General features: G+C 38.2%; 2 protein-coding genes across 4 annotated transcripts in view; one reads left to right on the top strand and one right to left on the bottom strand.

Moving 5' to 3' along the window:
• Positions 1–22016, top strand: part of PPP2R5A (protein phosphatase 2 regulatory subunit B'alpha) — a 75904-nt gene extending 53888 nt beyond the window's left edge. For both annotated transcript variants that reach the window (XM_068986483.1, XM_068986481.1), the window contains exons 4-13: positions 3623–3715; positions 8660–8790; positions 9307–9366; positions 10292–10400; positions 11199–11252; positions 17327–17377; positions 17662–17781; positions 17862–17989; positions 19014–19115; positions 20850–22016. In XM_068986483.1, the coding sequence (XP_068842584.1) occupies positions 3623–3715; positions 8660–8790; positions 9307–9366; positions 10292–10400; positions 11199–11252; positions 17327–17377; positions 17662–17781; positions 17862–17989; positions 19014–19115; positions 20850–20982 (981 nt within the window). In that variant the 3' untranslated portion in view covers positions 20983–22016. The remainder of the gene's footprint in view (positions 1–3622; positions 3716–8659; positions 8791–9306; positions 9367–10291; positions 10401–11198; positions 11253–17326; positions 17378–17661; positions 17782–17861; positions 17990–19013; positions 19116–20849) is intronic.
• A 1281-nt stretch (positions 22017–23297) lies between these two features.
• PACC1 (proton activated chloride channel 1) overlaps positions 23298–26254 on the bottom strand; it is a 32768-nt gene continuing 29811 nt past the window's right edge. For both annotated transcript variants that reach the window (XM_068985952.1, XM_068985953.1), the window contains one exon: positions 23298–24676. In XM_068985952.1, coding sequence (XP_068842053.1) covers positions 24515–24676 — 162 coding nt within the window. In that variant the 3' untranslated portion in view covers positions 23298–24514. The remainder of the gene's footprint in view (positions 24677–26254) is intronic.

The raw sequence follows: 26254 nt of genomic DNA, 5'->3' as shown, positions 1-26254 counted from the left end.
AGCAGGTGGCACTAGTGGTAAAGAACCTGCCTGCCAGTGCAGGAGACGGAAGCGATGTGGGTTTGATCCCTGGGTCAGGAAGATCCCCTGGGTTGCATGGCACCCACTCCAGTATTCTTGCCTGGAGAATCCCATGGACAGAGGAGCCTGGTGGGCTACAGTCCATAGGGTCGCACATAATTGGACATGACTGAAGCAACTTAGCACACATGCAGGCAATGTTCTAGGCACTTACTATCTCTCATTTAGCTTAGTATATGTTAATTCTTATATAAATTCTTTCAAATAATAGATGAATTTTTAAAACTCCATTTGAGTTAGCTTCCTCTTAATAGAGGTTGGAAAACATTCAGTCAGCATATTCCTTGAAAAAGAGCCTTTTGTATATTTGTAAATCATTAAAGTTGCTTTTAAATCTTTGCCTTTCTAGGTCAAACATTTCTAGTTCCTTTAGCTTTTGGTATAGGTCTTATTTTCAAATACAGTAATATATTACAAATACATTAAGAATCTTTGCTGTTTTGTGTTGTACCTTCTAAACTCTTTTATTGGTAAAGACCAGAATTTTATTTATTTTACCTACCATAGGAAAGACACAGTCAGTACTGAGTAGAAAGGAAAGATTATCCTTCATTCCTTATAGTTTTTAGTTATGTTAGTTATCATTTTTTAGGGTGCTTTTTGGCTTATAGGAATAGGAAGACCAGCCATACACCGCTCATGCATGAAGTTTGCCATTTTATTAAAGAATTAAACTCATTGCTGAAAGTATCTGTTGTCCTTTGCAGCATGGTTTCTTAGGTTCTTGGGGCAAATCAGTTTTTCATGTGGACGAAGATAGAGAAACTTTAATACAGAAATACAGTTTCTCAACAACTGTGATGTTTCATTCAGCAAATATTTGTTGGTCATCTGTTGTTTTTAGGCATTATTCTAAATATTGGGGGTTAAGTATTGAACTAATAAGCAAACTGTCTTACATTCTTGGGGGAAAGAATAACTAATACTATGTCAGGGTGTGATAGATACAATTAAAAACAATAGTGCAGGATAGAGGGTATAGAGAGAGTGACTGGAGACAGGATGCAGTTTTATAGAAATGTGGTCTTAGTTGTGCCACATTGAAGATTTTTAGCTCTGTAGATCACTCGTGTTTATTCTGCCCCTGTTTGGGATTATTCAACATGTGTTTAACTTTTCGTCGTCATCTCTTCAGTGGTGCTAAGTTGGTAGCATAAAAGCGATTCGCTGCTAATCCTGACTGGTCACTTAATTAATGGTCACTGTGTCAGGTAAACAGTGCTGATGAAAGCTCTGTAAGAAATAACATGTCATATCTGTGATAGGTGCAGGTTTCAACTGGGTATGTGATTTAGAGGGTGCGTTTTGATCTGGAGCTTGAGTCAAATAAGTTTCCCAGAAGACATGCTATTGCTGTTAAAATTAATAAGCCTTAAGCCCTCCATTTCTGACTCAGGGTTGACTTGGTCCCACCTTACCACTGCTTTTAACTCGGGATCTGTGTAAATATTCCACGTCTCTGATTCTATACCCACCAGCTTCTACCCTACACTGTCTTCTTGAGACAGGTTCTACTTATCTTATAAAAAGCCCTCCTCTTTCTTCTTGTCCAAAATTAAATCTAATGCAGGGCTCAAATTGTGTGTCCTTAAAACTTTTCCTGTTGACCTTATCCCACAGTGATATAGCCCTTTTCTAAATGTCTCCCGCACTCATAGTTTTGCCGTATAGTTCTTGTGTATATACCATTTTATGTTTTTATTTCTGTCTTACTTCCCCAATATGTGAATGAGCTTTACAGTGCCTACTATCTGTTCATACTAAACATAGCTAAAGGAAAACTTGTCTTTTCTACCCCCATTTCTGATGCCAAATACATAGATTTTCTATACCAAGAAATTCTCCAATTCTCACTGCGTGTCCTACGGTTTACTCATTCTGACACTGACTACCCACAGTTAGCAGGGACCTCTAGGGTGAAGGGCTCAGTCCATCAAGACTGTTGCTCACTGCAGGTGACAGTCACGATTCTGGGCCTCCCATCCGTCTAACTAACTGGCTATAAATATGGGGTTACTATGACCCACTCTTCCAGTTCAGTAATTTGTTATAAGAGCTCACAGAACTCAAGGAATCACTTTACTTATTGTTACCAGTTTGTTATAAAGGATAAAATTCAGAAACAGCCAAACAGAAGTGAGGCATGTGGTAAGGTGCGGCAAAAGGCTCAGGTTTTCCATGTGCCACCCTCTTAGCACTTTGATGTGTTCACCAGCCCAGAAGTTCTTAGACTCCAGTGCTTAGGTTTCTGATGGTCCCAGGTGGTGGTGATTGTTGTTCAGTCGCTAAGTCGTGTCCAGCTCTACCTCTGTTACCAAGCTGATTGTCACAGCATTGCAACACTTGCCTTCAAGAAACCCTGATGTGGGGCTAAAGAATGCACCTGCCAATGCCGGAGTTTGATCCCTGACTTGGAAAGATTCCCTGGAGAAGGAAGCGGCATCCCACTCCAGTATTCTTGCCTGGGAAATCCCATGGACAGAGGAGCCTGGCAGGCTACAGTCCATGGGTTGCAAAAGAGTTGGACACGACTTAGCGACTAAACAACAACAACCTTTAGGGATGCCAGAGAGAAGTTGTGAAGTACTTTAAGGAAAAGGTAAAAGTTCTCAACTGGATAAGGAAAGAAAAAAAGCATATGCTGACGTTGCGATTTGTGGTAATAAATCTTCTATCTGTGAAATTCTGAGGAAGGAAAAAAAAAAATCACACTGGTTTTGCTGTTACACCTCAGACTACAAAAGCTATGGCCACAGTGCATGGTAAATGCTCAGTTAAGCTGGAAAAGGCATTAAATTTGTGGATGGAAACCACGAATAGAAAAGGGTCCAGTGCCATTCAGTCATGGGGAGGTGGTGCTTAGAACTTAGCACTTGAGGTTAAGAGGGCAGTACTGTATTTTTAAGATGCTTAGCACTTTTTAAGTAAAGGCTTATTAGGGCTTTTAGTTTATTCACTGTGGTGCACAGACATTTATTTCTGAGCCCTGCACGTAGATGATTTGGTTAATTATCTCTAAAGTGTGGATAAGATATCCTGGTTTCGATTTAGTTACTTCTTTCCCTCTGTAGTTTTATAGAAGGACTTGAAGTTTTTCTCTTTTTTAAAACTGATACTGATACACTGTCCCTTACAATTCAGTTTATTCTTATCTGGAGGTTTCTGATCCTGCATTTAAGTAACTCTGGAAATTAAGGTGAGGTAGTTTAGCAGACCACTGAAGAAAGGTTCCCAGTGACTATGGAGTGCAACGTCTTCTAACTTAAATATTTTATAGGCATCGTCTTTGTTTTCTGGCTCCTGTAAGTTAATATTTTCAATGAATGATGCAAAGCAATAAATCCAAAATGTACCAACTTGGGAGACAAATTGTGTGTATATATTTAGTTCTGAAAAAAATGTTACCAATTCATCACATTTTATAATGAGATCTGAAATCTCATTACTAAGTTGTTAAGGGAGGTATGTTTTTGATATGAATTTCACATACAGTAAAATTTTATAGGCTTCATCTTGGCTTTTATTTCATTTTGTCCTACAGTTGGTGTATGAATTCTTCTTGAGATTTTTGGAGAGCCCTGATTTCCAGCCTAGCATTGCAAAGCGATACATTGATCAGAAATTTGTACAACAGGTAAGGAATTCTTCTGTCTAAAATTTCCTTATATTCATTTCAGCAGTGATTTATTAACTTGTGATTAAAATAGTCTTTCAAAAGTTTGAGGATTTCTTTTTAACAGCACCTAATATTCTTGCCAGATGATGAGAACTAAAAGTAAAGTAGCTTTGAGAATACAGGAGTATTTTTAATCAAGGTTTGCCTTCTGTTATATCAATTAAATTATCCTGTCTAAATCCTAAATTTTCATAGTTGTTTTATAAAGACCAGAAAAGCAAGCCTTGTTGGAATGTGTAACTTAGAAAATTTGGTATAACTAAGGGGAAAACCATTTAAAAAATTTTTAAGTCTTTGAGCTTGAACTTGACATATAGTTCTAAGCGCTGTGACAGAGAGGGGGAAAATAAATATGAAATTATTTTCAGAAGTTTGGGCTTTATGTCACTACCTTTTCTCCCCTACTCCTTCCCACCTTACGAATTCTAGCCACCCAGTTCCTAAACCACAGATAAAATATTTAAGAAGGAAAGGAGCTAAATATATGTGATACCTTCTTTCTTTTTATAAGTTGATTGTTAGCTGGGGTTTTTTTATTTTGGAACCTAATACTTAAAATTCATTTCTTAGAATGTGTTCATTTTTATTTTCAGAATCTTTTCGGTAACTTGCAGGCATCTTTCAAATACAAAGGACTTCACTGGCCCTAGACAAAATTGTGAAGTAGAGCAAACTTCTCTGGGTCTATTTTGTCTTTTGAAGGACTTAGCTGTGAGTGAGGTCTCATTAGGAATTTGATATTCTCCTTTTCTAAAGTAATTAGCATTTTAAAGAAAGGCAGAGGACGAGTGGAAGGGTAGTAACGAAGTGCTGAAGTGCTGAGGCCAGGATTAAAGATCATTACAAGGACCTTTGCTGCCTTCTTCCCACCATTATGTGTCCCCTAGGATAAAGCTAATGAGCTCCACGTATTGGAGTTAATTTCTGATCATCTGCTACAGCTACCACGTAAAGTATTTTCACTAGTGCTGTGAAGTATTGATAAATGAAGAACATTGTCATTGTCCTTTAACCTTTCATGTAATTCTTCAGAAACTATGACGAAATACTAGATGTGTGTTAACTGTAAAATGTTGATTTCATTTCAATACCAAGTTAGAAACAGTCATTAAATGGAACTGTTATTTTGGTATTAGAGATGAATGCATGTTTCCTTCTGTAGCTCTCTTGTGCTATAGAAGAAATACAGTGTATTAAGGAACTTTATGGCACCACACTCCAGTACTCTTGCCTGGAAAATCCCATGGATGGAGGAGCCTGGTAGGCTGCAGTCCATGGGGTCGCTAAGTTGGACATGACTGAGTGACTTCACTTTCACCTTTTGCTTTCATGCATTGGAGAAGGAAATGACAACCCACTCCAGTGTTCTTGCCTGGAGAATCCCAGGGACGGGGGAGCCTGGTGGGCTGCTGTCTGTGGGGTCCCACAGAGTCGGACACGACTGAAGTGACTTAGCAATAGCAAAGGAACTTTAGTAATGCTGTGTTAAATTGTATTTAAGATAATAGGTTGAGTGGAACAATTGCTGTAGGGCTTCTTCACCCTGGAGTTTGAGGTATTTTGGCTGGTGGATTATTCAGTGGGTTTGGAGGGCAGCAGGAAGAAAACTGGTAGGATAGGACCCATTTTCTACCATCTACTCTAAATGCCTGAACTGTCCAAGAAGCCAAGGCCTCATTATTTGTTTCTAACAGTTTACATCACTGTGCTTTCACAGATCACTGCTCTGAGGTATTCTTAGTGTGTTGCTTCAATAAATACTACTGTGACATTTCTCAACTTTTATATTTTGAGATTATTTAATTAGGTGGTAAGTTTAAGATGTAGAGGTATAGGAGAAAAATCTGAAGTATAAATTTGGATGTTTGTTATTGCAAGAGAAGAAAACAAATATGTAATTCCAGGTTGTGCTCAAATCATTTCCTGAAGGAGGAAGCCAAGAATTATTTAGTGCTTTTTATGTGCCAGGCACTGCCCTTATCTGCTATTACATAAAGAGGTAGATCATGTCCAAATTTACAGAGCTGAAAGATGACACAATCAGGATTTGATTATATATAATAGGTTATAAATGTGATTATATAAAACAAATTATTTTATTTAGATTATAATATTTCAAAATATTTACTTAAATAGATTTTCTACTTAGCTAACAACTGTTTTCTAATATTTCACATTGACCCCGAGGATCGACTTGTATTACATTACATTTGTTCTTGAGTTAGACATAGTGACCTGAATAATTAAGGATTGCTTTTATTAATTTCAAAACATATCTTCCAAGTAAACTCAACATCAGAAACTTGTATTTGAGTGTCTTAAGTGAATAGTTTAGCCATTTTAATTAGAATAATTTGAAGTGACTTAATTAGGTATAATAATACAAATTCTCATGCTTTATGGATATTTTTAGCTGGAGCCTCATGCAGTACTTAATAATCTGGCAAACACCAAATGCAGACAATAAGCAAGACACTTTAGGATTATAACTGAAGTCATCGCTATTCTCAAAGAACACGCACTCTTGTAGAAGAGATACACAAATTAACAATTACATATAATTAAAGACAAAATGAAAAAAAACTTTAAGGTTCAGAGCTTCCTATCATGACAGTAATTATTAGATTGATGAAAAAGTAATTGCAGTTTTGGACCGTGAATTTTCAATCATTATAACTATACTTAAACACATCTTTATCAATAAAATAGGAACCATTACAATCAACACGTCTTTGCCAACGAGATATAAGTTTGTTTATTCCTGTAAAAATCCGTGCTTCAGGATTCAGCGAAGTCTTGAAAAGCATTTTCTGCCTCCTACTAGTTGTGGAAGCATTTTCCCTGAAAAAGTTGTCGAGATGCTTGAAGAAATGGTAGTGCATTGGCAGGAGGTCAGGTGAATATGGGGAATGAGGCAAAACTTTGTAACCCAGTTCATTCAGCTTTTGGGACTTGCAGTCAGGCATTGTCATGGAGCATTGGGCCCTTTTTCTTCCAAAGCTGACTGCAGATATTGCAGTTTTGGTGATCTCATTGATTTGCTGAGCATACTTTTCAGGTGTAATGGTTTCACTGGGAATCAGAAAGCTGTGGTGGGTCAGACTAAACAGTGGCCATGACCTTTTTGAGGTGCAAGTTTGGCTTTAGGAGATGCTTTGGAGCTTTTCCTCAGTCCACCCACTGAGCTGGTCATCAGCAGCTGTCGTTTAAAATCCACTTTTCATCACACATCAACAATCCAATCGAGAAATGGTTTGTTGACGAATTATAGAATAAGAGAAGACAACATTTCAAAATGGTGATCTTTTTGATTTATGGTCGGCTCACGAGGCATCCACTTACCGAGCTTTTTCACCTTTCCAATTTCCTTCAAATGCCAAGTGACTGTATGATGGTCAGTGTTGAGTTCTTCAGCAGCTTCTCATGTCCTTGTAAAAAGATCCATTTCAATATTGCTCTCAACTGGTTGCTGTCAGTTTCCAGTGGCCAGCTACTGTCTTTCTCATCTTCAAGGCTATCATCTCCTTTGTGAAACTTCTTAAACCACCACGGCCTGTACATTTGTTAGCAGTCCCTAGGCCAAATGCATTGTTGATGTTGTGAGTTGTCTCTGCTGCTTTACGACCCATTTTGAACTCAAATAGAAAAATCGTTCAAGTTTGCTTTTTGTCTAACATCATTTCCATAGTCTGAAAGTCATTGGGCTTTTATTAGCAAAAAAACATAAAGCAAGAAACACACATTAAAATGATGTATAGCATAACCACATTTACTTAAAAATGTATTCCAATATCAAACAGCGGGCTTCAACAGTGCAAAACAACAATTACTTTTGCACCAATCTAATAACAATCCCAAAGTACAGAACATGAAATTCCTTGATGACTTCATAGGTAATTGTATTTTATAAATAGATTTTTATTTTTTGCTAAGAAAATCCAACTTTTTATTTAAAACACAGTAATATAAACTTGTTTATGTAACAATTTGCAATCTACAAGCTTAAGATTCTAAAAGCATTTTTTAAAAATCTCAGATTTCAACAGTTTAAAATTATAAGCTATGTTTAGTAGCCAAGAGTAGGACAGAATTTTAAAATGAGTAGGAAGCCATCAGCAGATGAATGGATAAGAAAGCTGTGGTACATATACACAATGGAGTATTACTCAGCCATTAAAAAGAATTCATTTGAATCAGTTCTGATGAGATGGATGAAACTGGAGCCGATTATACAGAGTGAAGTAAGCCAGAAAGAAAAACACCAATACAGTATACTAACACATATATATGGAATTTAGAAAGATGGCAGTGATGACCCTGTATGCAAGACAGCAAAAAAGACACAGATGTATATAACGGACTTTTGGACTCAGAGGGAGAGGGAGAGGGTGGGATGATTTGGGAGAACGGCATTCTAACATGTATACTATCATGTAAGAATCGAATCACCAGTCTATGTCTGATGCAGGATACAGCATGCTTGCGGCTGGTGCATGGGGATGACCCAGAGAGATGTTATGGGGAGGGAGGTGGGAGGGGGGTTCATGTTTGGGAACGCATGTAAGAATTAAAGATTTTAAAATTAAAAAAATAAAAAAATAAAAATAAAATTAAAAATTAAAAAAAATAAAATGAGTAGGAAGGAAAAAAAAATTGCACTTTTTTTGGAAGTGTTTATTTGATTTATTGTGCATTCTTTTTCAAAATGAAATAAATACTCCATAAGCTTTAGTGCCATTCTTTAGTGCCACTTCTTTAGTGCCATTATTTAGCAATAATAAAGTCAATCTGATAGGGTGCAGAGTCTTTGTAAAAAATTTAAAGATTTTGTGGGAATCAAAATTAGAGTGAAGTGTTAGCTCAATTATTTTTAAAAAGTAATTTCTCAGATTTTTTTTAAAGCTCCTGGAGCTTTTTGATAGTGAAGATCCCAGAGAACGTGACTTCCTGAAGACTGTTCTACATCGAATTTATGGGAAATTTCTTGGATTAAGAGCATTCATCAGAAAACAAATTAACAACATTTTCCTCAGGTATATTATTTGTATATTCATGTATAGCACTTTTTTCCCTTCCATATTTTTTTATTCTAATTTCTTTAGGTTAGTTTTTAATGTCTGAAACTTATGAACTTAACTGATAGTAGTTGAGTCATTTCTAGCCTATTTTGTGGATATCATTTGATTGCATCTAACTTTTTCTTGTAACTTCTCATCTAAGTGGATAGTACTAATGACAGTTTTTAATAGATAATACAAATGTTATTCACGGTTAAATTTTACTGAGAGAAGAACTTGTCTGTTTGAGCACTTATTTTAAAAAATCCTGTATAAATACTGTTTAAATCAATAGCTCTTAAAGTATTTTCAGTTGATGTTCTGACAAAGCTAATTAAATATATGTGGGCCCTATCTTGACTACTTTATAAATGAAATCATTAAGTAGGTGCTTCAGATTAGGGGGTTTTGCTTTAATCTTTGTACCTTCCTGCATCTTTCATTCAGTTTAGTTTTCTGATATTTTTCTTTATATCTTTGTTTTAAATTCAGGTTTATATATGAAACAGAACATTTCAATGGTGTTGCTGAACTCCTTGAAATTTTAGGAAGGTAAGTCAGTTTTTTGTTCTTTTTAAGAATTAAGTAACTTTGAATTTTTTATGTATTAAAATAGTAGCTGGGATTAGAGAAATTATTTCACATTTTATAATTTGAATATACAGTATAAGGCATAATTTCTCAACTGAATTCTTACTGTAGCTTTTTAGGGGGTCAGCATATTAAAGTAGTGCCACACAGAGCATCTGTTTCAGAGTAGACTTCCCTGCTTTTGAAACTGTGGCATATTTTATGCCTAATCTTGCCAGACCGCCTCAGAAATTTCCAGAATCTGATTGGGAAGAGATGAAATAAGCTATAGTGAATTTTTGATGAAGTTACAGGAAGTTACATTCTTGTTCCAATGTTGATGGACCATTCCCGTACATCTGTTCTTTTTAGAAGAATCTATAGCCTTTGATTTTAGTTCTGTGAACTTTTTTGCCTTCTTGTTCACCACATAGCAGTATTAACCTGAGAGTTTAGACCCTCTATTTAAAGAATGGTTTTAGTCTCCTCTGTTAATATTTAGGGCATGATTATGGAGATAACTGTTCTTAATTTCAGAACTTTCAATAAAGTAAGAGAAACTACCCATTTACTTCAGAATATATTGAAAATTCTAACAATATTGTGATACTGACTCTCCTGTACTTTAGAGAAGAAAAATAAAGGCATCAATAAGTGATAGGCTTTATAGAAAATGTAAAATTTCTTACTGGGACATTAAATTGGCAGTTCTCATTTTCTTTAGGGATCATTGTGTGACTTAGAGGAACAGGCTTCCTAGTGATAGTCTGTCTAACTTAGGTTGCAGATAAGTAAGTCATTCAACACCAGGCCTGAAGCAAAGCAGTTCCTGTGTACTTGGGGATGTACTAACTTAGAAAGAAAGTAGTAACTATGTAACACTTCCCCTGCCTTTTTTTCCCTCCAGTATTATCAATGGCTTTGCATTGCCACTGAAAGCAGAACATAAACAATTTCTAATGAAGGTTCTTATTCCTATGCATACTGCAAAAGGATTAGCTTTGTTTCATGCTCAGGTAAGTAGCAGATTTCAGGTGAAATGAACATTGTTTCAAAAACTGATATAAAGGCAGAGAAACTGAGAAATACTGAGGTGGCAATTTTAAGTATACTTAAACAATTTGCTTTGTAAGTTGCCCAAAGCAAATTTTTAATTATATCATAATTTTTAAAGCATGATGATATTTAGTATTCTTAAATAAGCTCAATGCATTTTAAGTATAGATATAGGAAAAGTCAAGTTCTTTTCTAGTCCAGGCCCTGACCTAATTAACTGTGTGACTTTGAATACATCCCACATATTTGCAGAATGTTCTGTCTAGCCTCCATGACCTAGTTAGAGAATGATTTTGGTTTCTTCTATTAACACTCAGAGAATATCATATCAGTATAGGAATACATGTTAGAAACATGCTAAAAAACTAAAATGTTAGCGCTAGACTTATTTCACTCAGCTTTATTTATCTGTTTGTTTAGTGGGCTATGGTTACATTTTTGATTTATAAGACAAAGACAGTTACTTTTAATTCCCCAAAGAACTGCTCTACCACCTCAGTAATATGGAAAGATTGATATGCCCAACTACATTTTCTTTAATATTTCAGTTAACTTAATATTCAGAAGTTACTACTAAAAAAAGGACATCTTTTTTAAGTAGAACTTATTTACATAATTATGGGTATATTTATTTTTATATATTGCCATAAACTGAAGTTTATTAAAATGAAGTAGTTTTGTTAGCTAAATATAAAAATCCTGCATTACTAAATGTTATTTCATTCAGTAACATTTATAAACTGTCCCTTTCATTTTAGCTAGCCTACTGTGTTGTTCAGTTCCTGGAGAAAGATACAACACTAACAGAACCTGTAAGTGTTCTACTTATTTTTATGTTTTTGGTCTACATCATAGCATTTTATTTTAGCTTTCTTTATACTCTTATAGCTCTACCCAACAGTCGTAGTAATATATTTTAAATTAAAATCATTTGGAAGAAGAAAAGTGAGGTTAATCTGTATTTAAAGAATAAGAATGGGATGGCAAGTTCTCATGAATTATGTGTCTTAAATAACTTAAATATAGGTTAAAATTAATATATAGTAGTTAAGATGTGTGATGACAGGCTCAGATGACTACAGTGAAATCATTTATACATTTATTATCTTCAATGGTAATCTTTTCATCTTCATTCACCTTTTAAAATTAAAACATTAAAATATACTGTAAGGATTCCAAATTTCCTTGAATTTTCCTTATATTTCCTTGAATTTTGTTTTATCTTTAGAAATAGGATTTTCCCTCTCAGTTATGATAAACCATGTGTTTCCTTGTCTTTAGTGACTGAGCTATAATCTTGGAGTAAAGATTATTTACTTTATGAATCAGCATAGCAATTCAGTCTTAGAATTCTCCTGCTTACTAATTATCTATTAATACAAAGATTCAGGAGAGAATAAAAATTTTACCATGAAAATTGAAGATTGAAGAAAAACAAGAGATAAGTTTAGGGAGAAACAGAAAAGGATAAACACTTAGAAAACAACGTTTTAACCTTGGTGAATATAAGTATTCTGAGAGAGTGTTTTCTAGGTATTCTAAATCTAAATAGTTAGAGTTCTTGACGAATAGCACAGGGTTTGAAGGATTTAAATTATGTGATTTTCTTCATATTAGAACTTTGTGAGGCTAGGGGCACTTGCAAAAATTACATACTTGGTCCTCCTTTGACTTAAGTTTTGTGTGTGTAAAGGAACAAAAGGTATTTTTCCGCTCGCTGATATTTAGAGCTTTAGACTTTTTAGATTTGCAGTTCTTTCTGAAATAGCTAAAAACAGTTTCTAAAGACAAATAGAATTAGAAGCCCAATACTTACATGAAACCGCATTAACCTCTAAAGTGGATTAAAACTTAATAGAAATCCATGATAACATATTAGAATTTAGAAAAAGAAAGCCCATAATATGGTTTATGCTTGGTGGCTAATAAACAGATACGCATTAAATATGGTTAAGTTAATATGGAGTGGATTTCGGAGATTGCTGATTTCTTTTTAAAGAGTGAAAGGTTAGGGAGAGGGATGAGGGCCAGACATTTGAGTTAGGTGAGTTAATAGCAATAGGAGCAGCATGAGGAGGTAAAATGTCCAAGTTGACAAAGGAAAATATTTTTTAATACATTAAGATCTGCAGATAATAGAGATCTTGCAGTTACTATTCTGGGCCATCCTAGCACCAAAATTATGGCCATAGTACTTGGGTTTGAGCCCTAATAATCATTTTCTAGAAGCTGGCATTCATATCAAAGCTTCCTACAAATTGTAAATAAGTCAGAGGTTTGGTTGGTTTGTTACATTCTTCGTGTTCCTAGATCTTGTATTGAAATTATTTTATTTTCCAGAATGGAAATGACTTTATTGTTACATCCATTTATCAAAATAATGTGTTAATTTGATTTACATAAGACAAAACCATAAAGCATAATGTGAAGGAATTCCTTAAAATTCCCCTAAAGATAACCATACAAATTGGTGAATACATTGCTATAAATTTTTTCTGCATGTATGTTTGTGTGTAGTTAAAACAGTGGGAAATGCTGACTGGGTTTTTTCACCTCTCAGTATAACATGGATATCTTGCCATATTAGTCTGCTTCATATTTTCGTTGGTAGCATCAAATTCCATTGTGTGGATTGACATATTTAATTCATCCTCAATTCATGGACACTTGAGTTATTGGCATTTTTGTTGCTATTAACATGTCGCTGGGTATGGAGATGTTTTAGTGTGTTGAAATTATTCTTTGTCCTGTCTATAGTGTTGGCTTACAAAAAAAATCTTAATGTGTGTGTTAAATTATCCTCAGAACTGCACACCAAAAAAAGATAAGGTTTACTGTATGTAACATTTTTAATAAACCAAGTTATTGAAATTAAAACCTGTTTCTGGGTCAGAGTACAGTGTGTGATGGTGCCTGTTTCCCCACATCAGCCGGTACTGAATACTGTTTTAAATTTTTGCTAGTCCAATAAGCATGAAATATTTTAATTGGATTTTAAAAATTATCACAGCCATACTCTTATAAAGTTATTGGTCATTTATATTTCTGTGTCCTTTCCCTACTTTTAAGCCTTTGCCTATTGTGTTTTGCAAGTATTTTTTTTTAACCATTTGGAGTTTTCCTTTTAACTTGAATATACTGTTCTTAATATTTGCCTTTTTAAAGAACTAAAGAAAATTTTTAATGTTGGGAAATTTATTCATCATTATAGCTTCTGGCTTTGGTGTCATGCTAAGTAAAATCCTTCTACCTTTTGAGATTATAAAAACACTCTCTAGTATTATGTTCTAGTTATTTAACGGATTTAGTTTTTACATGTAAAAACTATTCCGTCTATAGTGTTTTTCTAGGGCTGCCGTGACAAATTACCACTGTCTTGGTGGTTTAAAATGACAGAAATGTGTTCTCTCACAGTTCTGAAGGCCAGAGTCCAAAATCAAGGTGTCAGCAGGGCTGCCAGGAGCTCTAGGGGTGGTTCGGTTCCTTGCCTCTTCCAGTTTCTGGTGTCTCCAGGCATTCCTGGTTTGTGGCCGCATCTCTCCAATATCACATTGCTGCCCGTTCTTCTGTCTCTCCTCCAACGTTATCTCTTATAAGGATACTTGTCATTTTGGATTTAGGGCCCATCCAGATAACCCAGAATGATTTCACCTTGAGATCCTTAACTTAATTATATCTGTAAAGACCCATTTTCCAAATAAGTCACATTCATAGATTTCATAGAAATTAGGACATGAACATATCTGATTGCAGGCCACCATTCAACCCACCACACTATTGGAAACTGAAATTTTCATGTGACAAGGGTAAGAAATTGTATTCATTTTCTATTGCTGTGTAACAAATTGTCACAAAGTTTAGTGGCTTGAAACAACAAGCATTTATTATTGGATAGTTTCTGTGAGTCAGGAATCCAGGCACAACTTAGCTGGGTCCTCTGCCTCAGGGTCTCTCGTAAGACTGCAGTCAAGGCATTGGCCGGGTAAAATCTCAGATGAGGGAGGAGCTGCTTCTGAGTTCACGTGATGGTTGGTGGTAGCATCCAGTTCTTCACATACTGTTGGACTGCTGCTCCTAACTGGGAGTTGGCGAGCAGCCACCCTCCGTTCCTTGGTACTTGGGCCTGTCTGGCTTCCCAGGTGCCATTAGTGGTAAAGAACCTGCCTGCCAGTGCAGCCGATGTAAGAGACATGGGTTTGATTTCTGGGTTGGGAAGATCCCCTGGAGAAGGTCAGCACAACCCACTCCAGTATCCTTGCCTGGAGAATCCTGTGGACAGAGGAGCCTGGCTGGCTACAGTCCATGGGGTCACACAGTCAGACATGACTGAAGCAACTTAGCATGATGGGCCTCTCCAGCATAGCAACTTGCTCTATCAAAGTTTGCAAGACAAGAACGCCCAGGAGAATCTGTTCATAAGGTGGAAGTCACATCTTTTCTAACTTTCCCATCGAAATAACATTCTGTCCCTTTTGCCACATTCTGTTGGTTAGAAGCAAGTCCCCAGGCCAGTGCACACTTAAGGGAAGGGCTCAACTACACAAGAAGATGAGTTCAGGAAATCAGGACCATAGGAGATTCTTTCAGGCATCTGCCTCCCACAGGAGCGACATTTTTTTTTCTAACTGGTTCAAGTTACCACCAATTCACTGACTAATTTAGCTGTTTTCCAGAACTGAAATGCCACCTTTGTCATATATTAAGTCTTGTATATACTTGAGTCTGTCTAGACACTCCTCTATGTCATATCTTTTCTGTCAGTTTCCGTGGTAATACCTTGTTTTAATTATTATCTGATTATTATAACTGATATTTTGTTTTAAAAGGTATTGATTTTTATATATTTATCTTTTATCTAACCACATACTGAATTTTCCTACTCATTTTAGTACTTTTTCAGTTCTTTTAATATTTATACACTTAGGCAAGTAAGTATAATTCTGGTATTCCTTTCCAGCATTATTTATCAAATTCTTCTTACTGGATCGGCTCCAGAACAGTGTTCTTCCCCAGTTTTAATTTGAATGAGTGTTCATTATTGGATGAGACCAATAACTATAAACTTACTTAAAAGGCTGTCAAAGATTTACCTCTACCAAAGCACCCAAATGTTTTACTGCCTATTTCCAGGAATCAGTATATAAGTTGATTACTGATGGTTTCTGATAAATTCTTAGTTCAAGCTTACAAAATTGTTATCAAAATATATAGTCAATCAAACAACTGTTCAAAATCTTTTGAGATGATCATATAGTTTTTGAGGTTTTTTTTCACCCCTTTTAACCTATAATGAGTTGAATCATTCTGGAATTTCTGGAATAACTTATGGGGTAGATAGTATTATTCTGTTAATATACTGTTCAGTCACTGAGTCATGTCTGACTCTTTGCAACCCCATGAACAGCAGCACGCCAGGCCTCCCTGTCCATCACCAACTCCCGGAGTCTACCCAAACTCATGGCCATTGAGTCGGTGATGCCATCCAACCATCTCATCCTCTGTCGCCCCTTCTCTTCCTGCCCTCAATCTTTCCCAGCATCAGGGTCTTTTCAAATGAGTCAGCTCTTCACATCAGGTGGCCAAAATATTGGAGTTTCACCTTCAATATTAGTCCTTCCAATGAACGCCCAGGACTGATCTCCTTTAGGATGGACTGGTTAGATCTCCTTGCAGTCCAAGGTACTCTCAAGAGTCTTCTCCAACACCACAGTTCAAAAGCATCAATTTTTTATAGACCAACTCTCACATCCGTACATGACTGCTAGAAAAACCATAGCCTTGACTAGATGGACCTTTGTTGACAAATTAATGTCTCTACTTTTTAATATGCTGTCTAGGTTGGTCATAACTTTCCTTCCAAGGAGTAAGCGTCTTTTAATTTCATAGCTGCAATCACCAGCTGCAGTGATTTTGGAGTCCCCCAAAATTAAAGTCAGCTACAGTTTCCACTGTTTACCCATCTGTTTGCCATGAAGTGATGCGACTGGATGCCATGATCTTAGTTTTCTGAATGTTGAGCTTTAAGCCAACTTTTTCACTCTCCTCTTTCACTTTCATCAAGGGGCTCTTTAGTTCTTCTTCACTTTCTGCCATAAGGGTGGTAAGTTAAGTCACTCAGTCGTGTCCGACTCTTTGCGACCGCGTGGACTGTAGCCCACCAGGCTCCTCCATCCATGGGATTTGTCATCTGCATATCTGAGATTACTGATAGTTCTCCCAGCAATCTTGATTCCAGCTTGTGCTTCCTCCAGCCCAGCATTCCTCATGATGTACTCTGCATATAGCAGGGTGACAGTACATACTCCTTTTCCTATATACTGTTACATTCAGTTTAATACAGATTTTTACAACTGTGTTTACTTGAATTCATGACTTCTTGTCTCACTGTATTTGGCTTATCAAAACTGTGCTAGCCATGAAACAAATTTGGAAGCTTTCTGGCTTTGGGGGGATGCTTCATGATAGTTTAAAAAATAGGAATTATCTGTTCCTTAATTTTTCCATAAAATAACCTCCTTTCCTCACCCCACCAAGTCATTAGCTCATACTTAGTAGGAAGTAGCCCTTACTACTCTTAAAATTATTTATAAGTTTAATTGCTAACTATGTCAGTCTTCCTGCTTCATGAAAATCAGGGACCATCTTGGTCTTGTCCATCAGTGTGTCCCTGATCTAGAGCAGTATCTGGTACAGAGGCGCTCAGCAGGCATCTGTTGAAAGGATAAAAGCCTAAATAAAGCTGAGCAGAGTGAGGGGAGATGCAGAGGTACTGAATAATACTCTGCTACTTCAGAATGAATATTGATATTATCACAGTTACTTAAAATTTCCTGAGGTTAGCCAGCTTCATTGCTTAATTCATGCCAAATTTTTCCCTTTTTTGAAGGTGATCAGAGGATTGCTGAAATTTTGGCCAAAAACATGCAGTCAGAAAGAGGTGAGTTTTGTTTAACAAAAACAGTGCATTTTATTAGAACTTTTCAATCTGAGGGCTATACACCGTGCTTCCTTGGGTTGCGGGTATCACCACCACTACCTACCTAGCGGGCACTGTTCTGTGGGATTTAGAGAAACTTGGTGGAAGAGCTGTCCATTATGGTAAGTTGCATATACTGTCATGGTATTTTTTGTCCACTGTTAACCTTCTCATTTGTGTTTTCTATATTAACATCATATAATTTGTCATATTATGTTTCTTAAAAGAAAATTTTTTTAACCTAGGTGATGTTTTTAGGAGAAATTGAAGAAATCTTAGATGTCATTGAACCAACACAATTCAAAAAAATTGAAGAGCCCCTTTTTAAGCAGATATCCAAGTGTGTATCCAGTTCTCATTTTCAGGTATGGTGTTTTCAGTGAAGCCATTTTTATTTTACACTATTACTTTTCTTAGTTTTGATGTTTCTGAATGTCTTTTTTAGGTTGCAGAAAGGGCACTGTACTTCTGGAACAATGAATATATTCTTAGTTTGATTGAGGAGAATATTGATAAAATTCTGCCGATTATGTTTGGCAGTTTGTACAAAATCTCCAAAGAACACTGGAATCCGTAAGTGTCTTTTATGTTGATTGTGTCATTTTTGTTTTTCTAACGTCTTTGTCATTTGATCTCATAACCCATACATAGGAAACCTATACAGATTTGGAACTCCCAAGGTTAACATCACATGGTTCTATTGTGCAGTGAGTTTTATGAAGTTGTACATATATGTGGGTCTGTATGTTTGTTTGTTTGTAGCAGAGAAAGGTTTATTGCAGGGCCAAATGAAAAGAATGGGGTGGCTTATCCTTAAAAACTCTGAACTCCTGCATGTTCTTAATTTTTGTTTAGAATTGCAAATCTAAGGACTGTCTGATAGGACATTCTGCCAGTATCCAGGCTCACATCTCAGCTGGCTTAGCCCAGGGAGAAGCGTCAGTGCTCAGGGTCGTCAGTGATGTTTAGATTGCGTATGTTCTAAATTCTGTAACATCCTTATCCTGTTGTCTACTTTTCTTCTTACAAGTCATAGTAATTGCATCTTTTCCAGCTGCTTTTAATGCTGTTATTCAGGATTTGTGATAGTAGACTCTAGAGTAGTCCCTGTGTTCCCTCATAGCTCAGTTGGTAAAGAATCTGCCTGCAGTGCAGGAGACCTGCATTCGATTCCTGGTTGGGAAGATCCTCTGGAGAAGGAAATGGCAACCCACTCCAGTACTCTTGCCTGGAGAATCCCATGGATAGAGGAGCCTAGCAGGCTACAGTCCATGGGGTCGCAAGAGTCGGACACGACCTGGTGACTAAATCATCAAATCAGACTCTAGAGCAGACAGGAAGCTGGCCATAACATTTTTAGGGTTTAACCCAAGCATGACACAGTGGGAAGGACATGAGTTTTGGAATCAGATAGACTATCTCTGCTACCACTGGCTGGGTGACCTTCAACAAATTACTGAACTTCTTGAGCTTCAGTTTATCCTCACTAGTGGATTGACTGAGTCAGTCAGTGTCAGACCCATTTCAGAGATGATGGTGATACATTTCCCATCTGTTAGTAGCATCAGTAACCCAGCACTGGCTTGTTTCCTTTTAGGACCATTGTAGCACTGGTGTACAATGTGCTAAAAACCCTCATGGAGATGAACGGCAAGCTTTTCGATGACCTTACTAGCTCATACAAAGCTGAAAGACAAAGGTATTTGACATTTTTAATTACAAAGTTAACTGTACATTTTAGATTACTTGAATGTGATTCAGTCCAATAAGGTATTCTAAGTTAAAATTATGTTTAAAAAGCCAATTACATCAGCCATTACAATTTGAACATCTCAGGTGGTGTTATGGTTTAGAACCTGCCCACCGATGCAGGAGACGCAAGAGACACGGGTTCAAGCCCTGGGTCAGGAAGATCCCTTGGAGGAGGAAATGGCAACCCACTCCAGTATTCTTGCCTGAAGAGAATCCCATGGACAGAGGAGCCTGGTGGACTACAGTTCATAGGGTCACAGAGTCAGACATGACTGAAGCAGCTTAGCATAATAAACACTTGATGGGCTTCCCCAGTGGCTCAGGGGAAAGATTCCGCCTGCCAGTGCATATGAACAGAGGAGCCTGGCAGTCCAGGGCATTGCAGAGTTGGACTCAGAGATTAAACAATAACAACAATAATAAATACTTTAAAGTCATATGCAGGTAAACTCCTAATGGTTAGATTATGATTTTAATGTGGATCATAAATTCTGATCTCATTGTGAGCCTTAGACTTCATCAGTCTTGGTAATATCTACATTGTGAAATACATTTTATATTAAATTTTAAATACTATTTTAATCAGTTTTATTTTTACATTTATGAGAATTGATTTTGTCCACATGGGCTTCCATAGTGAGCTTATTCTTTAACTGTTCCTTGCACAATATTTAAACTTAAGGTGGACAATAACTGATGTACCTGAGCCCATTTATTTCTAATAATTGTATCACCTATTATGTTTGGAAAAACTGATCTACTTTGATTTTAAGTTCTTAGTCCTGGTTTTCTGGTGTCAAGCAGGGAAAGGATCTCTCTTCTTCAAAGTCATCCTAGTCCATCAATAACTAACTCAATGGGTTATTTATTTTAAATAGCACCTTTCAGGCAGGAAAACAAAGTAGGTAGTTAAGAGCCCTGGAAGTAATAGGAAGAAGGAAGAGATGACTGGGATCATATGAAACTTACATTGAAAAATGCGTATTTCACATAACTAAGACTGATCCTGTATCTCACTATCTGCGTGAATCAGCACTTTTGTCCCCTTAAAGCATATGTAACTGTGGAACTGTAAGCCTGAGGGTTTTTCACACATTTATATAGCCCTTCAGAATAGTAGTGTCCACATTATTCAAAAATGTTCTCTTTAGAACTGAAATTAAGTATTAATAATTGAAGCAACATGTTTTGAGTTTTGTGGGGTTAAGAGATTATTCACACTTTAAAGTTTCCATCTGACATGCAAGAGACAAGAAATAGTAAGACACAGACTGGTCGGTAGCTTAGAGATGGGATGCAGAAGGATGCGGGTCCACCAGGAAACGACCCCAGACCGACTCGTGGCAAAAGAGCGATCGTGACGACTACAGCCACTGCATGGGGTTTACGTGACTGAGTCCACGTTGAGTGGTTTGTCAGCCATGAAGCACTTATAGTGGCCGTGGAGATGGCGATACATTTCAGTTGGTGCGGGAGACACACAGACATGGTTAATTACGCTGAGGAGAGTAATGGCAAATAACGCAGTGCCCTAGGTAGACCTGACTCTCAAATGCTTTAGGTGGGGGGGTTTAAATGAAATGTGAGTCAGCAAGTCTGTTTTCCAGCAAACTGCCAAACAGCATGTTTCTTCAAGCTATGAAATAAATTTCTAACTACAAAATTCTTGCTTTGTTTAAAGGGAGAAAAAGAAGGAATTGGAACGAGAAGAATTATGGAAAAAATTGGAGGAGCTAAAGCTAAAGAAAGCTCTAGAAAAGCAGAACAGTGCTTACAACATGCACAGTATTCTCAGCAATACAAATGATGGATAAAAAAAAGCCTGCCACCTCTGTTGGCTAGGCAGTTTTGTACACTTTTTTGAAATATGTAAAAATTATGAAACCTCATCAGTATAATTAAAAGGCCAATTTTTTTTCTGGCAACTGTAAATGAAAAAATATATGGACTAAACATAGCCCTATGCTGTATCATGGCCACAGTATATTGTAACCCTTGTCTAATCATTGATTTGTGTCACTTCTGAAGTTTCACAGAAATGAATGAACTTTCTCATCAATGTGATGAGTGAAATAATTACGGGATTGGTAGGAATCATGACTTGAATCCTGGTTTTGGTTGTGTTGCACATAGGCGTAGTAGTCTGCTCTGTATATTTTTCCCTTTGATAATGTGCTTTTCACATCGCTGCAGACCTTAGTTACATCCTAGGAAAAAGACTATTTCCTAAAACTAAAACTAAGGTGTAATTCTTATCCTTCCCTTCATCTCTTCCAGAAGTATGATGGAGGGAACTGCCTGCCCTAAGCCTTCCTTTTGATACATTACTGTACTCTGGAATTTGAGCAAAAACTTAATTCCAGGCTTTAAAAAGCACAAATTATAAATAAAAGCTGGGAAAGTAAACCAGATTTCAGATCAGTCCTTATGCATCTCCCCCTTCATCTGCAACTCCCCAGGGTGATGAGCACAGACTAGTGGAGGCAGCACAGTGAACACAGCCTGCCTCTCTGTTCATTCCTCCTCTTCCTCCCAAAGGCTGAAGGCAGGGCCTTCCCAGGCCTCACAGCCTGCCCTTCTCCGGCCCCTCCTGACAGGGACGGAGGCTTTGAGTCCCACGGTGTGGTGGTGCAGAGTGCGCGTTGTCACTGCCTGGCTTTACTTAAAGGAAATGCAGTAGGCTTCCTCTGTAGGGTTCTGAAAAGGTGGCCTGTAGGAAGTCATGTATGTTTTTACTTGGTCAAGTATTTCTCACATTTTATTATCAGAGTACCATTCCAATCTCTTAACTTGCAGTTGTGTGGAAAACTGTTTTGTAATGAAAGATCTTTATTGGGGGATTGAGCAGCATTTAATAAAGTCTATGTTTGTATTTTGCCTTACGTCACCTTTGCTTTTTTCAGCACTGAATTGAGACATCCAGAAGCCCACCCCCTCCATTCATTCATATACATGTACATACATGTATACACAGAAAACTTGTAAGGCAAACTGCAGGTTGTATGCCAGTTAAAGAACAGAAAGACTGTGTGCTAGAGACGAGTGTTCCAGCCATTTCCCAAAGTTTTCTATGTTACAGAATTTGTACATAAAATTCTAAATTTGAGGGTATCTCTCCATCTTCCTTTATGTCCCTTTATGTTCACAGGATGGGTTTAACTTACCTTAAATGTGTCTACATACATAGACAGTGTTAACTAAAACAGACCCAGGAGCAAAACCTCAAAATCTGTAAGTAATGGCACTGTTTTTTATGGGGGGCAGGGAGATTGTGGCAGAATCAGAAACTGTTACCAGGCTTTCAACTACTGATACCTGCTTCTGCTCTTTCACAACCATAAAAAACTCTAGCAGAAATTCTAGCACATTCTTCCTAGGTCACTGCGAAGGCAGCTCATTCCACTCACTGTGGCCCCAGGAGAAACTTCCTTTCGGGAATTGGCTCATATTTTACACTGTTTCCAAGTGGCAGCCTTACCACAACCATCCAGACCCAGTGTTCTTGCCCAGTGCTCCACGCTAACCCAAGGCCCGCTAGGATTACTGACAGCTGGGGGCAGCACAGGCAGAAGAAAAGGGATCCTACTGCTGAACACCACGAAAGGCAAACCCAGCCCCCCTAGAAGAGAAGGCTGGGTCTTAATGTCTTATTTTGCCGGTCTAAGCATATATCCTTTACTAAGAGCAGCTAGAGCAGGTTTTGACAGGCTGCAGTTAACAGCTGTTAAAGAGCTAGAAACGTTCACTTCCGACCTAGGTACTCACTCTAAAGCATATTCAAGAGGTCTCTCAGCTTCCTAAAATAACAGGAAGTGCAGTTTCAGTATGTTCATTGGAGCCAATTTTGTGAGATACTTAGTATGAAAATGGTGTGTCAACTTTCGAAATACTTTAAAAATACACACACTTGTTTTTCAATACTGTTGTTAATGTAAGCTTCTATGCCAGGCTTTGCATTTGCCTTACAGAAAAGTGTTAACAAGACCTTGGTTAAAGTTGGTATGCCTGCTTCAGTGCCACAGAAAAACAGCAGAGTATTTCCTTACACAAGTTCACTTTTAATAATTCAACCAAAAACCATAGTTTCTTGCTAAGTTAGACATGAGATTAAAATTGGCCCCCTCATGCATTGGAGTTTTTCTCTTTGAATTACCTAAAACCAAATTATGAAATTGAAGAAATACTACCCAAGTCCTCTCTGGATGCAAAGGTCATGTAAACAGTTTAGAACTCCCAAAAATAATTTCCAAAACCTTAAATCAGTCAGTGGCTACCATGTGAAAAATACCCAGATGGTACTCCTTTCAGGCTAGGCTGAAAGCTCTGAGGGCCCATGCTGAGGGTGCCTTTCTCAGATGGGTGGGCTGCAGGACAGAAGAGTTAACACAGCTTATTCACAGAGCTTCACTGCCACTTCCTGCCCTTCCCTGCACGTGCTTGTGATGTACCGTGGGAGTCCAGGTTCACCCCCCCTTTTATTTGGAGGTCACGGGATAAAAGCATACCAGTGCCTACTGATGGAGCAGATGAGCACACTGGCTCACTGATTCCTTCGGTATCAACCTAACTTTTACTCACCTGTTAATGAAATCATCAAATCACTGAGGAGGGACCTACTCTGCACACATTGTCCTAGCGCTTCTGCATGTTAATCACGCCAAACTCATACATGCATCAGTCAGTATTCCAGCCAGACAGGTAGGTAGGTGGCTGCTCAGTCCACAAGTGATCTAATTACTATAGTTTCCACAGTAGTTTTAAAAAACAGTCTCATTTAATACTTAACACATGAGTGAGTGTGTCAGAGACTCGCACATGGCACCAGAGATATGAGGGGTTTTGTGTTTCTCATGAATAGCACACTGGTTGGTTCCACACTGTGATCTCTGCCGCCAGAGAGTCACCAGTGGGGCAGAAGAAAGTCACACACTTTTCTGTTCATTTAAAAAAAATCTGAAGGAGAAAACCTACGATCAGAACCTTAATCATCCTGTTGGACCTTAACTATACACCAAACCAAGGAAGAAGGAAGACGGCTTCCACAAACTTTCAGAAAACTGGATTCTGAGTCCATCTTCCATTTGACATTCATGTCATATGTCACAAAATGTTCATTAATAATTTAAATACTTAAATAGCGTTTAGGTCATCCACTGGATCTGTTCCACTGGGCTCTAAGAGTCTCGCTGGGGGGCCAGGTTAGAAGCTGCAGTGTGACAGGCTAGCCCCTGGCAAAGCCCATTTTCTTCAAGTGAGGACTGGATCGTTGGCAACCTGGTTTACCAAAGGGGAAGTGATGAAAACTTCCATCAACTCGGGCAGTTTCTGCGAAGAACATCGGCAGCTTCAGCTTATGTGGTTTGTTGCCTGACCTCTTTTCTTAAGGTATCGTCTCCGAATTTTGATCATCCATTTCACACTCAGTTTGGCAAATTCTGCAGCTTTAAATAATGCCAAGAAGGCCCCACAGAGAAGAGCAATTGTGTTCCAAGGATTGGCGGTGATTATCTGTGAAATGGAAACAAACACAAGTTTCTCAGTTGGCTTCCATTTTTGATTCTCAGTGTTACTGTCAAAGAGCCCCCCAGATTACTGGCACAACGAGAAAAACAACCGGTTTTTAAGACTGCCATAACTTGGGACTTCCTGGCTGTCCAGTGGTTAGGACTCCGGTTCGATCTCTGGTCAGGAAACAGATTCGGCATGCCACTTGGTGCAGCCAAGAAATTATTAAATTGCCATAACTCTATACTTTGTTCACAGCTCCAGTTTGAGGAGAAAAATACTAGCCCCTCTTGATAAAGTGATCCTGAAAGAAGAAGAAAAAATTTTTTTTCAAAAAAGCTCTGCACAAATAAGATAATCAGTGCTGAGTTTTACATTTCTGGCCTAATTCACAATGCGACCTTGCTTCCAAACAACACTGATGGCCTGCAGGCCAGGACCCCCCAACTCACCTGCCCTGGCCGCTTCCCCGAGTCACTGATGCTTCCAGGCCCTTCACAGCTCCCGCTGACTACTAAGCCAAACCCTCTCAATGTGAGCAGAGCGATTTCTCCCACAGTCTGCCCGGGCAGTTCCTCGCGGTCTGCAATTACTTCCTTTATGGCTTAGGTGGTCCTCCGACCCACTGAAACTCCTTCAAGGCCAAGGTCACGGCTTGTACGTCTGAGTTCCCCGCTTGGTCAACACACAGCACTTCTAAGTCCCAGTTCAGCAGGGGGACCTCGGGCTCATCTATGAAAGGGGTTACTCCACCACCACCATTCAGGATGCCTGTGGACCTGACGGACGACTTAAGTCAAGGGACCTTGAGCTCAGGGCTTTATGTGGCCTGCAATAGGACTTAAAACACTGAGCACAGCAGGTTAGAATGCGCTTGATCACACACTTCCCCTGTGGAACTAAAGGCATTCATTCTTCTATGCAGTGTCTTTTATTCAGGGGGTCCGCACACACTTAATGTGTGCATGGCCCAGCCAGGCCCACAGCTAACAGCGTGGTGGGATCACGCACCACGTCAGAGAGACCCTCCGGGTTTGAGCCTCTGAGCTCTGCGATGTCTTCCTCCAGCCCACAACCGCATGAAGATACTTTATGATGATTTTAAAACAAAAACTGCTTATCAGATACGGGACTAGCTCTGGGGGATGGCGTCTCAGGAATGTTCTGGCAAAGCTGTCCCATTACTCCCCCCCTTCTGAGACGGTGAGTCTAGAATCTGACATTAATTGATGCTCTCTTTAATTTCTGATTAGTTTAATTTCTTTTTTCTTTCTGGCCCCACGCCACAGGGCAGGTGGGATCGTAGTTCCCCAACAAGGGATCAAACCGTCGCCCCCTGCATTGGAAGCATGGAGTCTTAACCACACTGGACTGCCAGGGAAGTCCCCTGAGGAGTACCTTTCTACTTTGACTAATGACAAATAAAAGATTCTTATTCTACAGAGAAGCAATGAAACAAACAACAACGGCTTCCAGCAGCAGTGACTAGACGACTGACTTCATGCTCTCTACTCCAGTCACTCATTACCACTGCTGAGTGGCTACTCCAGACTAAGCACCGTGCTGCACACTTAAACGGTG

Source organism: Capricornis sumatraensis, chromosome 14 (genome assembly GCF_032405125.1).
Source record: "Capricornis sumatraensis isolate serow.1 chromosome 14, serow.2, whole genome shotgun sequence".
NCBI classification, from domain to species: Eukaryota; Metazoa; Chordata; class Mammalia; order Artiodactyla; family Bovidae; genus Capricornis; species Capricornis sumatraensis.
This window is presented reverse-complemented; position numbering and strand designations above follow the sequence as displayed.